This window comes from Mandrillus leucophaeus, unplaced genomic scaffold, assembly GCF_000951045.1.
Source record: "Mandrillus leucophaeus isolate KB7577 unplaced genomic scaffold, Mleu.le_1.0 Scaffold575, whole genome shotgun sequence".
Lineage (NCBI taxonomy): Eukaryota > Metazoa > Chordata > Mammalia > Primates > Cercopithecidae > Mandrillus > Mandrillus leucophaeus.
Window position 1 is genome coordinate 385,207 of NW_012106197.1, and position 13,743 is coordinate 398,949.

The window sequence follows — 13,743 nt, forward strand, 5'->3', positions numbered from 1 at the left end:
CCTTCCTTCTGCTGTAGCATTTGTCTGGTGCAGATGTGCTGGCGAGGAGTTCTTTCGGGTTTTGTTATCTGAAAAAGCCTCTCTCACGTCCACTTCTGGAAGCAGCCTTTATGGTGAAGAATTCTACGCAGGCAGCGGCTTCCTTCCCGTCCTCCGCAGACACCGCCCAGTGGCCTGGCTTTGGCTTCCCTTCTCCTGTGGTCCTTGTCTTTGATGTTTGGTCCCTGGCTCATTTTATTATTTTTTATGTATGTGAACTTTTAAGCAACTTTTTAGTGATGGGCCTTAGTTTATTTCCTTTCTGTTTGTTGTGTTTGCATTTCAGAGAGTTTCATAGACTGTAGGTTTACAGCTTGAATCAAATTCAGACAATTTTCAGCCATAATATTTTTCTCCCCTTTTGAGAGCTGCCACTAGCATCCGTTAGGCTGCTTAAAATCTCCCCAGATCTGATGGACGCTCTCTACTTTTCTGCTACTGTTCTCAGCCTGTTGGCCCCCGTGATTCATTTTGGCTACTTTACATTGCCAAGTATTCAGGCTCACTAATCTTTTCTTCTGAAATGTTTAATATTTAATCTCATTTGATGTGGTTTTTCCTTCTCAAAAATTATAGATTTTATCTCTGAAAGTTCAATTTGGGCTTTGAAATATCTTTCACGTCTCTAAATGTTCAATTATTCCTCTAGCTTAGTCATAATAGCTTTTCAAAATATTCATCTCTGTGAATTCCATCGTGGGTGCCATTTCTAGATAAGTGTCAATCGGTTGATTTTTCTCCCCAGGACTTGCCTTTCATCCCTGCTTCTTTATACACCTGTCTGTCTTTACCAGATACTAGGCCTTGTGAATTTACCTTGCTGGATGCTAGATATTTGTGTACTTCTTTGCAAATTTTTTAGCTTTCTTCTGGAAGGAAATGAAGGTATTTGGAAACAGCCTGGTTTTTTGTGGTCTTGCTCTTAAGCTCTTTTAGGTGTGACTGAAGAGCAATTAGTTTAGTATTAATGTTTCTCACTATTGAGAGAAAACTTCGTTCTGTCCTACACCAGACAACCCTGAAGTCTGTGGCTCATCTCTGCTGCGGCTGTGGAGATGGCCCAGTGCATCCCCTGAGGCTGCTCCCTTTAAACTTCTGAGTCCCTCTGTCCCTGGCCCCTGATGTTTTTCTTGTGGAATGTGTCAGCCAGTGCTAAGCTTCAGTGCTGGTGTGGACTCTTCCAGATGCCCGGATTCTTCTCCACCCAGCCCTCTGCTCCCCACCCGTCTGCTCCCCACCCGTCTGCTCCCCAGCTCCCTGCTCCCCACCCCTCTTTCAGATGCTGAGTGCCGCTGGCCTCTCTGGCTCTCACCACCTCCCTCATGTCCTGGGAACCCCTCCAGGCAGATGCCTGTGGCTTCCATCTTTATCCCCTTGTCTCCCAGGGATCCTTGACATTTGCATCTCATGTGCAGCGTCTCCAGAACTATTGTTTTTTGTGTGTGGTTAGCTGCTTTTTACGTTGTTTTTAAAGTGGGAGAGTAAACCTAGTCCTTGTCACTCTGTCTTTGTCAGACATCCACAGAAGCTTGTTTTCAATGATGTGAAAAAATTCTTACACTTCAGCTAATCGTATCAATGTACACTACATCGCGTTACAGTTATTGCTGTAATATTGGTGTTTTCTTAAATTTTGTCCTTCATTCTAATGAGACTACTTTAAAAATAATTCCTTGGTTAATTAAGATGGAATCGTTTAGAATAAAATGAACCAAACTCAACTTTTCTCAAGAAAGGAATAATTTTTCAGTGTTCCTGGAGATTCCCCAAATTTATGTTTCTAAAGTTATGTTTGTTCCTAAAGCCTTTGAAAGTCACGACGCTTACACATCCCATGAAGCCCCCGGGAGAGGTCACTGGCTGTGCTCTATGCCTCTGTTTCAGGTGGCACGGCCGCGAGGCAGAGAGGCTTCCTGGGCTGCATTCGGGCACTGCAGGTGAACGGGAGGACCCTGGACCTGGAGGGAAGGGCCAAGGTCACGCCTGGTGTGGAGCCTGGGTGCCCCGGGCACTGCAGCACCTACGGACACTTCTGTCTCCATGGGGGGCAGTGCCGCGAGAGGCACCAGGGCTTCTCCTGTGACTGTGAGCTGTCTGCATACACGGGGCCCTTCTGCTCTAGTGGTGAGTGCCAACGGGGACCGGGGCCAATAGCAGTGTGTGGGCAGTGTGGACATTTAAGATTTAATACACATTTTCTGTGTAGCTACTTCATAAAAGAATCTCAATTCCTAAATTCCTGTGGTAAATCACTGTTTTACAGCCAATCTTTTTGTTAATTAGAAGGAAATGTGACTCTACTGTAAAATTCAGTATTGATCCCGTGGTCTTATTGAAATACTATCTGTGTATTTTATGTTTTCAGATCACGTGTTATTAAAAATCTGCCCCACATGGCCCTTGACTGTTTCAAACCTACTCAGATGACATTATTATTTAAGGTAATACCTTCCAGTGTCACAAGAAGAATGCTTTCCAAAAATATATTTGACAAGTATAATAAATACATTTTCCATTAAATATCAAAACAACTGTAATAGAATCACTTAAACCTCTTGCTCTGGGATTTGTTGATAATCTTGTGACACAATCAAAGTGATAGGATATTTTTCAGCCTCCCTCACCTAAGAGTTACAAGCCATGCTTTGCCAAGATAGAAGGAACCTGTTGTAAGATGTGCATGATTCTGGGAACGTTCTGATGCATTTCATGCACCCGTGGGTATGCACGGAAAACACCATGAAACAAACCCAGCGCTTTCACTCAGGAATCTCTGTGCAGCGTCATTCATTGGGCTTTGGAGTATAAGCTTGGATGCCAAATTGGATCAGCTGTTGATTTTCAAAAGAATTAACTGCCTAGAAATAGTGAGAACACAATTATATGTTATACTTCAAGAAAACTCTGTGTTGACAAACCAAGTCATCTCTCACCATTTCAAGACACAGGAGAAATCCATTTGTTCCAACAAAAACCTCAGATGATGTCAGCACAGGGGCTGGTGGCACAAGCCTCCCCCGCAGAGCCAAGGGCAGCAGAGCAGGTACACATTGGGAAAGGCAGGTCACTAGAAGCAAAGGAACAGCAGAATGAATGAGCCCCCAGTGTCAATGCAATCTCTGCCCAAATCATCGCCTGATCCTCAAGCTCCACAGCCTCAGGAAGACTTTCAAAGGCCGCCGGGACAGCAGGGATCCGCGGGGGGCAAGCCGGGGGAAACAGACTCACAGCTGTATCCGGGCATGTGAACCACCCCCCAGGCCAACAGCAGGGCAAAGATGCAGAGGCAGCAAGGGCAAGAAAGAAGGGCATTTGCAGCGAGGCTTCTGCAGCGTCCGGCTTTCAGTGATACACACCAGACATGCGGACAATCAAGAAATTATACTCCACATACATGGGGAAGATGTGGTTACTGAGAACTGACTCTGAATGGCCCATTTTTCTCACTGTTTCAGCAAAGACACTGAATAGATATTATATATTACTCCAAGAAAATGAAGTTCAGAGAAATAAAGAAAATACACCGTCAATGAATAAGCTGATGTGGAACTCCAACAGAGCAATGGAAACCATTTTAAAAACAGATGGAAATGTAGTAGCTGAAAGATACGATTACTGAAATTGAAGAACCAATTGTGTATTCCTGTGGGCTCAACAGAAGAAAGAATCGGTGAACTTGAAGACAGGGCAATAAGAATACCCCAACTGAAGACTAGAAAGGAAAGATTCTGAGGGAAAGTGAAGAGAGCCTCGGAGTCTTGTGTGACCACATCAATAATTAAATAATTTAATTCTAAACAATCCATGCGTCAAAGAGCTCGTAAATGAAATTAGAAAATAGTTAAATGGACCAATAATAAAAATACACCACATCAAAATTTGACTGCTAACATCTACAGCAGTATTTAGAGGAAAATTTATGACTTCAAATTATTCGATTACAAACTTCTGCTCTAGTGGTGAGTGCCAACGGGGACCGGGGCCAATAGCAGTGTGTGGGCAGTGTGGACATTTAAGATTTAATACACATTTTCTGTGTAGCTACTTCATAAAAGAATCTCAATTCCTAAATTCCTGTGGTAAATCACTGTTTTACAGCCAATCTTTTTGTTAATTAGAAGGAAATGTGACTCTACTGTAAAATTCAGTATTGATCCCGTGGTCTTATTGAAATACTATCTGTGTATTTTATGTTTTCAGATCACGTGTTATTAAAAATCTGCCCCACATGGCCCTTGACTGTTTCAAACCTACTCAGATGACATTATTATTTAAGGTAATACCTTCCAGTGTCACAAGAAGAATGCTTTCCAAAAATATATTTGACAAGTATAATAAATACATTTTCCATTAAATATCAAAACAACTGTAATAGAATCACTTAAACCAGGCTCACTAATCTTTTCTTCTGAAATGTTTAATATTTAATCTCATTTGATGTGGTTTTTCCTTCTCAAAAATTATAGATTTTATCTCTGAAAGTTCAATTTGGGCTTTGAAATATCTTTCACATCTCTAAATGTTCAATTATTCCTCTAGCTTAGTCATAATAGCTTTTTAAAATATTCGTCTCTGTGAATTCCATCGTGGGTGCCATTTCTAGATAAGTGTCAATCGGTTGATTTATCTCCCCAGGACTTGCCTTTCATCCCTGCTTCTTTATACACCTGTCTGTCTTTACCAGATACTAGGCCTTGTGAATTTACCTTGCTGGATGCTAGATATTTGTGTACTTCTTTGCAAATTTTTTAGCTTTCTTCTGGAAGGAAATGAAGGTATTTGGAAACAGCCTGGTTTTTTGTGGTCTTGCTCTTAAGCTCTTTTAGGTGTGACTGAAGAGCAATTAGTTTAGTATTAATGTTTCTCACTATTGAGAGAAAACTTCGTTCTGTCCTACACCAGACGCCCCTGAAGTCTGTGGCTCATCTCTGCTGCGGCTGTGGAGATGGCCCAGTGCATCCCCTGAGGCTGCTCCCTTTAAACTTCTGAGTCCCTCTGTCCCTGGCCCCTGATGTTTTTCTTGTGGAATGTGTCAGCCAGTGCTAAGCTTCAGTGCTGGTGTGGACTCTTCCAGATGCCCGGATTCTTCTCCACCCAGCCCTCTGCTCCCCACCCGTCTGCTCCCCACCCGTCTGCTCCCCAGCTCCCTGCTCCCCACCCCTCTTTCAGATGCTGAGTGCCGCTGGCCTCTCTGGCTCTCACCACCTCCCTCATGTCCTGGGAACCCCTCCAGGCAGATGCCTGTGGCTTCCATCTTTATCCCCTTGTCTCCCAGGGATCCTTGACATTTGCATCTCATGTGCAGCGTCTCCAGAACTATTGTTTTTTGTGTGTGGTTAGCTGCTTTTTACGTTGTTTTTAAAGTGGGAGAGTAAACCTAGTCCTTGTCACTCTGTCTTTGTCAGACATCCACAGAAGCTTGTTTTCAATGATGTGAAAAAATTCTTACACTTCAGCTAATCGTATCAATGTACACTACATCGCGTTACAGTTATTGCTGTAATATTGGTGTTTTCTTAAATTTTGTCCTTCATTCTAATGAGACTACTTTAAAAATAATTCCTTGGTTAATTAAGATGGAATCGTTTAGAATAAAATGAACCAAACTCAACTTTTCTCAAGAAAGGAATAATTTTTCAGTGTTCCTGGAGATTCCCCAAATTTATGTTTCTAAAGTTATGTTTGTTCCTAAAGCCTTTGAAAGTCACGACGCTTACACATCCCATGAAGCCCCCGGGAGAGGTCACTGGCTGTGCTCTATGCCTCTGTTTCAGGTGGCACGGCCGCGAGGCAGAGAGGCTTCCTGGGCTGCATTCGGGCACTGCAGGTGAACGGGAGGACCCTGGACCTGGAGGGAAGGGCCAAGGTCACGCCTGGTGTGGAGCCTGGGTGCCCCGGGCACTGCAGCACCTACGGACACTTCTGTCTCCATGGGGGGCAGTGCCGCGAGAGGCACCAGGGCTTCTCCTGTGACTGTGAGCTGTCTGCATACACGGGGCCCTTCTGCTCTAGTGGTGAGTGCCAACGGGGACCGGGGCCAATAGCAGTGTGTGGGCAGTGTGGACATTTAAGATTTAATACACATTTTCTGTGTAGCTACTTCATAAAAGAATCTCAATTCCTAAATTCCTGTGGTAAATCACTGTTTTACAGCCAATCTTTTTGTTAATTAGAAGGAAATGTGACTCTACTGTAAAATTCAGTATTGATCCCGTGGTCTTATTGAAATACTATCTGTGTATTTTATGTTTTCAGATCACGTGTTATTAAAAATCTGCCCCACATGGCCCTTGACTGTTTCAAACCTACTCAGATGACATTATTATTTAAGGTAATACCTTCCAGTGTCACAAGAAGAATGCTTTCCAAAAATATATTTGACAAGTATAATAAATACATTTTCCATTAAATATCAAAACAACTGTAATAGAATCACTTAAACCTCTTGCTCTGGGATTTGTTGATAATCTTGTGACACAATCAAAGTGATAGGATATGTTTCAGCCTCCCTCACCTAAGAGTTACAAGCCATGCTTTGCCAAGATAGAAGGAGCCTGTTGTAAGATGTGCATGATTCTGGGAACGTTCTGATGCATTTCATGCACCCGTGGGCATGCACGGAAAACACCATGAAACAAACCCAGCGCTTTCACTCAGGAATCTCTGTGCAGCATCATTCATTGGGCTTTGGAGTATAAGCTTGGATGCCAAATTGGATCAGCTGTTGATTTTCAAAAGAATTAACTGCCTAGAAATAGTGAGAACACAATTATATGTTATACTTCAAGAAAACTCTGTGTTGACAAACCAAGTCATCTCTCACCATTTCAAGACACAGGAGAAATCCATTTGTTCCAACAAAAACCTCAGATGATGTCAGCACAGGGGCTGGTGGCACAAGCCTCCCCCGCAGAGCCAAGGGCAGCAGAGCAGGTACACATTGGGAAAGGCAGGTCACTAGAAGCAAAGGAACAGCAGAATGAATGAGCCCCCAGTGTCAATGCAATCTCTGCCCAAATCATCGCCTGATCCTCAAGCTCCACAGCCTCAGGAAGACTTTCAAAGGCCGCCGGGACAGCAGGGATCCGCGGGGGGCAAGCCGGGGGAAACAGACTCACAGCTGTATCCGGGCATGTGAACCACCCCCCAGGCCAACAGCAGGGCAAAGATGCAGAGGCAGCAAGGGCAAGAAAGAAGGGCATTTGCAGCGAGGCTTCTGCAGCGTCCGGCTTTCAGTGATACACACCACACATGCAGACAATCAATGTCCAGCTTTCAGTGATACACACCAGACATGCGGACAATCAAGAAATTATACTCCACATACATGGGGAAGATGTGGTTACTGAGAACTGACTCTGAATGGCCCATTTTTCTCACTGTTTCGGCAAAGACACTGAATAGATATTATATATTACTCCAAGAAAATGAAGTTCAGAGAAATAAAGAAAATACACCGTCAATGAATAAGCTGATGTGGAACTCCAACAGAGCAATGGAAACCATTTTAAAAACAGATGGAAATGTAGTAGCTGAAAGATACGATTACTGAAATTGAAGAACCAATTGTGTATTCCTGTGGGCTCAACAGAAGAAAGAATCGGTGAACTTGAAGACAGGGCAATAAGAATACCCCAACTGAAGACTAGAAAGGAAAGATTCTGAGGGAAAGTGAAGAGAGCCTCGGAGTCTTGTGTGACCACATCAATAATTAAATAATTTAATTCTAAACAATCCATGCGTCAAAGAGCTCGTAAATGAAATTAGAAAATAGTTAAATGGACCAATAATAAAAATACACCACATCAAAATTTGACTGCTAACATCTACAGCAGTATTTAGAGGAAAATTTATGACTTCAAATTATTCGATTACAAAAGTATGCACATGTAAGCTTCATAATATAAGTTTCTAATTTAGGAATTTAGAGAAAGAAAACCAAAATAAACCCAAAAAAATTAAAAGAGAAAACAGATGGAGTAGACATAATGAAATAGAAAACAGACAAAGGAAGAGATCCCTGTGATTTAAAGCCGGTTCGTGGAGGAGATCAATAAAATCGATAAATTTCCACGAAGACACTCAGGAAAAAGAAAAAGGGAAAGAGGACACAAATTGCAAATGTCAGGAAAACAGATATGATGTCAAGGCAGAGGCTACAGACTCCAAAATAACCATGGGATATCATGGACGGCATCATGACAATAAATGTCATGACTTAGATTAAATGGGCACATTCCTTTAAAAGCACAAATTATAAAACTGACCCACAAAGAATGAATAACTTGTAACCACTAACAAATTTCTAAGTAAAGACCTTCTCAGCATAAAAATCTCAGGTTCAGATAATTAACTATTAATTTCTAGAGAATATTTGAGAAAACAACAATATCAGTCTGACACAAGCTGTTTAAGCATAGAAAGGAGGAGAGGATAATGCTCTAGCACCATTTCTAAGCCAACTAAAGATCTGATGCTAAAATCTAATAAAAACTCTACAAGAAACAAAACAAAACAAAAAAACCCATAGAAATATTCTTCATAAATACTGGCACGAAAATGCTTAACAAAATATTAGCAAAGCAAATCAAATAATGTGAAAAAAATAACACCCCAATCAAGTGGTATTAATATCAGAAGTGCAATGCTGTTTTAATTTTTAAAAATAAGGACAGTCATTATATTAACAGAATAAAAGCTATAAAATAGATAATAATTTCAATATCAGTGGAAAGCACATTTGACAAAGTACAGTATGACAACTAGGAATATAAGGCAAGTTTTCTAACTACATCTAACATCCTTTTACTAAAATGCTTACTGGTGAAAGAAAGAATGGTTTCCCCTAAAACAGAGAAAAAAGCAAAGATCTCTATTCCCACCACATCTTTTCAACATGCTGCAAGTCTTAGCCAGTGCAATAAGACAAGAAAAACAATAAAAAGCCACACATTGGAAAGAAAACATAAAATTCTCTTTAGTCATAGGACATATAATCATCTAAATAGAAAGTCATAAGGAATTTACAAAAACCTACTACAACTAAAAGTCACAGAAAATAATATACAAAAATTAATTGAATTTCTATTACTATTACAACAATGGGACAATTTTCAAAATAAAATTCCATTTAAAATATGGTAAAAAGTATATTTACAGATAAATGGAACAAAATAAGTATAAGACCTCTACAGTGGAAACTGCTAAAATAAATGAACGTCTAAGCAAATGAGGAATATAACGTGTGGATGAACTGGAAGACTCGGTGTTATTACTGTATCATTTCTTCCCAAGCTGATCTATAAACTGAGTGTTCCAAACAAAATTTTAGCCTAATTGTCCAGCTAATTCTAATTTTAAATGGAAATGCATGGGATCATGATTTTGCAAGGCATTTTTTTAAAAAGAAGAGACAGAAGATACATACATGTATATACAGATATAGATATAGACATAGACACAGATATTCAATTGATTCTTCATAAAGTGTTAAGGGCATTCAAAGGGGAAAAGGGGAGTGTTTTAAGCTATGGTTCTGGAACAACAGGATAGCCAGATGGGAAAAATATACATAACATAACCCTTAACCCATACCACTACAAATATTCACTTGAAATGGGTAGTAGAAACAAATGTAAAAGCTAAATTTATAAAAACTCTAGTAGAAAACCAAGGAGAACATAATTGTCACCCTGAGGTAGGAAAGTTTCTTAGAATACAAAAAGAATCCATGAATCATAACAAATTGAATTGTATCAAAGTTAATGATTTTCACTCATTAAAAAACTACTATGATAGAACGATTAAAGTACTCACATAATGGGTATCTACTGAAAGACTTAGGTCCAGAATATATGAGTAACTTTTACAATCATAACTCCACCAGAGAAGAGCTCCAGATGCAAATGGGCACCCGAGCAGTGCTCAGCGTCGCCGTCATGAGGGAAATGCAGGTTAAACCCATATTTAGATAGCACTGCACAAGCACTTGAATGGCTACAATTGTGAAGACTGACACTGCCAAGTATAGGAACTGATGCAAAGGAACTGGAATTCCAATGCACACTTGGTAGGAGGGTAAACGTTAGTGACTTTGGAGAACTCCTGGGCAGTTTCTGAAACATCAGTGATTCTGCTATCCGTGATTCTTAAGTGTTCATACAACACAAGTGAAAATGTAGAGGTCCCTGAAGTTGCACACAATGGCCTACGGCAGATTGATTCATCATCTCCAAACCTGGAAGCAACGTGAACATTAGGAAGATTGAAGGGGCGAGCAGATCTGTGCCTGGTCCAGTCAGGTCCTACTCTTCCACAACACGGATCAATGTAAACATTCAGTGAAAGACGTCAGGCAAAAAGAAACAGGGAGCTCCCAATGTGTGATTCCATTTACATGAAATCCAGAAAATGCCAGTCAGTGTGGAGTCACAGAAAGCAAATCTGTGAGGCCTGGCACGGGCTTCTGGAAGGAGTCACTGCCAAGAGCACAGAGGAGAAACGTGGGGACGTCCTGATACTGGTCATGGCGGTAATTTCATGGGTGGATACATCTCCCAAATCTCTTCCTATTTTCCTCTACTTGGGTGTGTTTATTGTACTAATTATGTCCCATTAAAGTCAATGAAAAGGTGTTTTGTCCCTTCCACATGAGCACAGATCTCACTTTTTAATGGTTCCATGTCTGCCTCTGTTCAGTGCAATCAGAATGTTTTCATTGTATTGTGAACATTGTATTGTGGACAATGAAGAAGTGACCGGTGTGACCTGGGGGTGGGTTTGGGGGAGGTCACTCAATGACTCTGCCCGCCAGGTAGGAACCTGCTGTAGCCAGAGAGATAAGAGCCGGTGCAGTGTTGGAACCACCAGTGCCCTCTTGTCCCCACGTACACACACTGCATCTGGGGTCATGTCACTTAATGCCAAAAACACCCTTTCATGAACTGACGTAGGAACAGCTGCATGGCCCTCTGGTGCCTGGATGTGCAGATGACCACTTTCCTCTCCCAAATTCGTGGTATTGCCCTCAGCTCACTATACATTCGAAGAGCTCACCTGTGTGAAAGCCCAAAGGAGAAAGGAAGGAATTGAACCCCCAGAAACTGGTTTCAAGCCAATCCCATAACCTCTATGACTCTCTCAATAAGATATTCGTAAAATTATTGCATAACTTTGTCAATTTATAGGTTACGTCCCATATGTCTTAATGGCTTATCCTGCTCAATTAGGCCTTCAAGATGCCACATCCCCCATTATAGAGAAACTGCTCACTTTCCATGACCACGCTCTTATATTTATTTCCCTAATTAGTTCCCTGGCCTTATATATTATTTCCCCAATACTGACAACAAAACTAACTCATACTAGCACCATAGATGCCCAAGAAATCGAGACTGTATGAACTATTTTACCTGCCATTATCCTAATTTTAATTGCGGGTCGTCAAGTAAGTCAGACTGAAATAACTGGACATTTGTCCCTGGGTCTTTGAAGGGCAAGGGGCCCTCTGAGCTCCTTCCTTTGTCACTCCTGGAGAAGACTGCCACCTGCAAAGTGAAGCCTCACATGGAGGGAGATTTAAGGAAGGAAACTGAAGACCCAGCAGGTGATGGCCAGGAAGCCTGAAACCAAACAGGAGCGCATTGAGCTTGAAATGGTAACATTGCCCAGAAGGATAAGCCTGTGTGATTTTAACACTGAGACTTAATAAGGACTGTCCTGAAGTTTGCAACGGTCAACTGTGATAGTCATTTCCGAGATATATGAGCATTTGTTAGGCCAATTTCTACTCTTCTATTTATTCAAATGTTCTAAAAATAGGTATACTTGCAATGAGCCTTTAGTCTTTAACAACTTAAAATGTGCGTATGATTTCAGAGATTTCTGCATATTTTGGAACTGGCTCCTCGGTGACTTACAATTTTCAGGAATATCATTCCCCAAGTACGAATGCCAGCTCCCACGCTGCCTCATTCCAGGGAGAGACGACGTTGACCCAAGAGACAATCGCGTTCAGCTTCCGAACAGTGCAAGCCCCGAGCCTGCTGCTTTATGTGGACTCTTTCTACAAGGAGTACCTTTCTGTCATCCTTGCCAAAAACGGTAAGTGTCATTTTGGTGTCAGAAAAGTAAATTATTACAACTGTAATATGACGACATGTTTAATGCCTCTCAAATTACAAATGAAGAAAAAATTGTGTGTTCTCCAAATGTCATTTTGCTTGTATGTGTTTTATTTTGTGGGACTATACAAACATTGTTGCAACAGTGTCATTTCAGTAATTGTGTAAGATCCTTCTGTAAAGTTTTTGATAAATTTGCATATCTCATGTAAAGAGAACTCTTATTATCCCTGGAAGGTCTTCATTAGAAGTATAAGGTGTCCGGTTATGTGTGGAAAATATTTTCACCTTCTTCTAAGGAAAGAGGAGAAGAATTGAGATGGCGGGAGCCTGGCAAGGCAGGTGTCCTGAGCAGCAGTGTCCTGCCCTGTCCAGGGTCCTGTGGTGGGCCCGGCCCCATCCACTCGACAATGAAAGTACAAAATCACAAGCGTCAACCAGCTCCTGCGTTTCCACGGTGGGAAATAAGGCCCAGCTTTAAGCATCTTAACTGGAACGTCAGGGTGCTGATTTAATATCTGGAGGAACTTACAAAAATGTCTGGCTAACAGAATTTTAGTACCTCCCCTGTGGCCATCAGAACACAGGTCTGAATCTCTTGAAGCAGGTAAAGCTGTCAGGAGCTATGGATCCACAGAGACCTTGCCTCCTGGCAAAAACATATCACAGTACTCACATCCCCATGTCCTGGTTACCGATGTGATTTTGGAACTGAAACCTACTGCGTGTCAAACCAACATGCTGCCATTTCAAGCGCAGCCCCGGGGTTCCGGCATCCAAAGTACGTATGGCTGGAGCCTCGAACGCAGTAGGAACATTTCGTCCCCAGGCTGGAAGGAACCTGGAAAGTGGTCGCCTTCTTAACCAGTAAAGAGGCAACGAGGATGGAGTCTAGGCCAGCGTTTAATCCGTGGCCACCACCAGCTGGACTCATCACAGCCCCTCAGGAACTCAGCACCCTCACAGCAACGCATGTTTCAGGGCCGGCTGTGCGTGTCTCTTATTCACCTTTCAGAATCTTGGATGTGCACACAAAGGAGATGGGAACAGACAAACAGAAAATGATTCCAACGTTTCACAAAGTTGCAACTTCAGCATTCCCTAATATCATGTTCTTTTTGCAAAAGTGGCGTGGGCTTTAGACTCCAGCATGTGTGCGATTCAGGTGTTCACTTTTAGAAAATTAAGCGTTGCAGGAAAGAGACTTCTTGTTAACAGCAACTTTGCCTTGACCTTAAAATAGCATGATGTGAGCAGCGGTGGCCCCCGGCGGCACCAGGAGGCAACGCCTTTCTGGGGAGAGCGAGGACTGGGAACACAGGGGCGCATCCCAGCGGAACCCTAAACAGACTCCATCTGCAAAACATTCCTCTGGAAGCACACGAATAGTAACAACTTCTCTGGAGTGAGGAAAGGCAGCTGTAAAAATATCTCGTTGTTTTAAAAATGTTCTATTTTCCCCTTTAGGGAGTTTGCAGATCAGGTACAAGCTGGACACACATCAAGACCCTGATGTCATTAACTTGAATTTCAGGAACATGGCAGATGGGAAACTTTACCACGTGAACATCAGCAGAGAAGA

At 41.9% G+C, this 13,743-nt stretch overlaps 1 protein-coding gene across 1 annotated transcript in view; it reads left to right on the plus strand.

The window, feature by feature from the left end:
* Positions 1–13,743, plus strand: part of LOC105552798 (contactin-associated protein-like 4) — a 193,941-nt gene that overhangs the window by 178,017 nt on the left and 2,181 nt on the right. The window contains exons 19-21 of the mRNA XM_011998554.1: positions 1,924–2,163; positions 11,917–12,141; positions 13,629–13,743. Of these exons, the coding sequence (XP_011853944.1) occupies positions 1,924–2,163; positions 11,917–12,141; positions 13,629–13,743 (580 nt within the window). The remainder of the gene's footprint in view (positions 1–1,923; positions 2,164–11,916; positions 12,142–13,628) is intronic.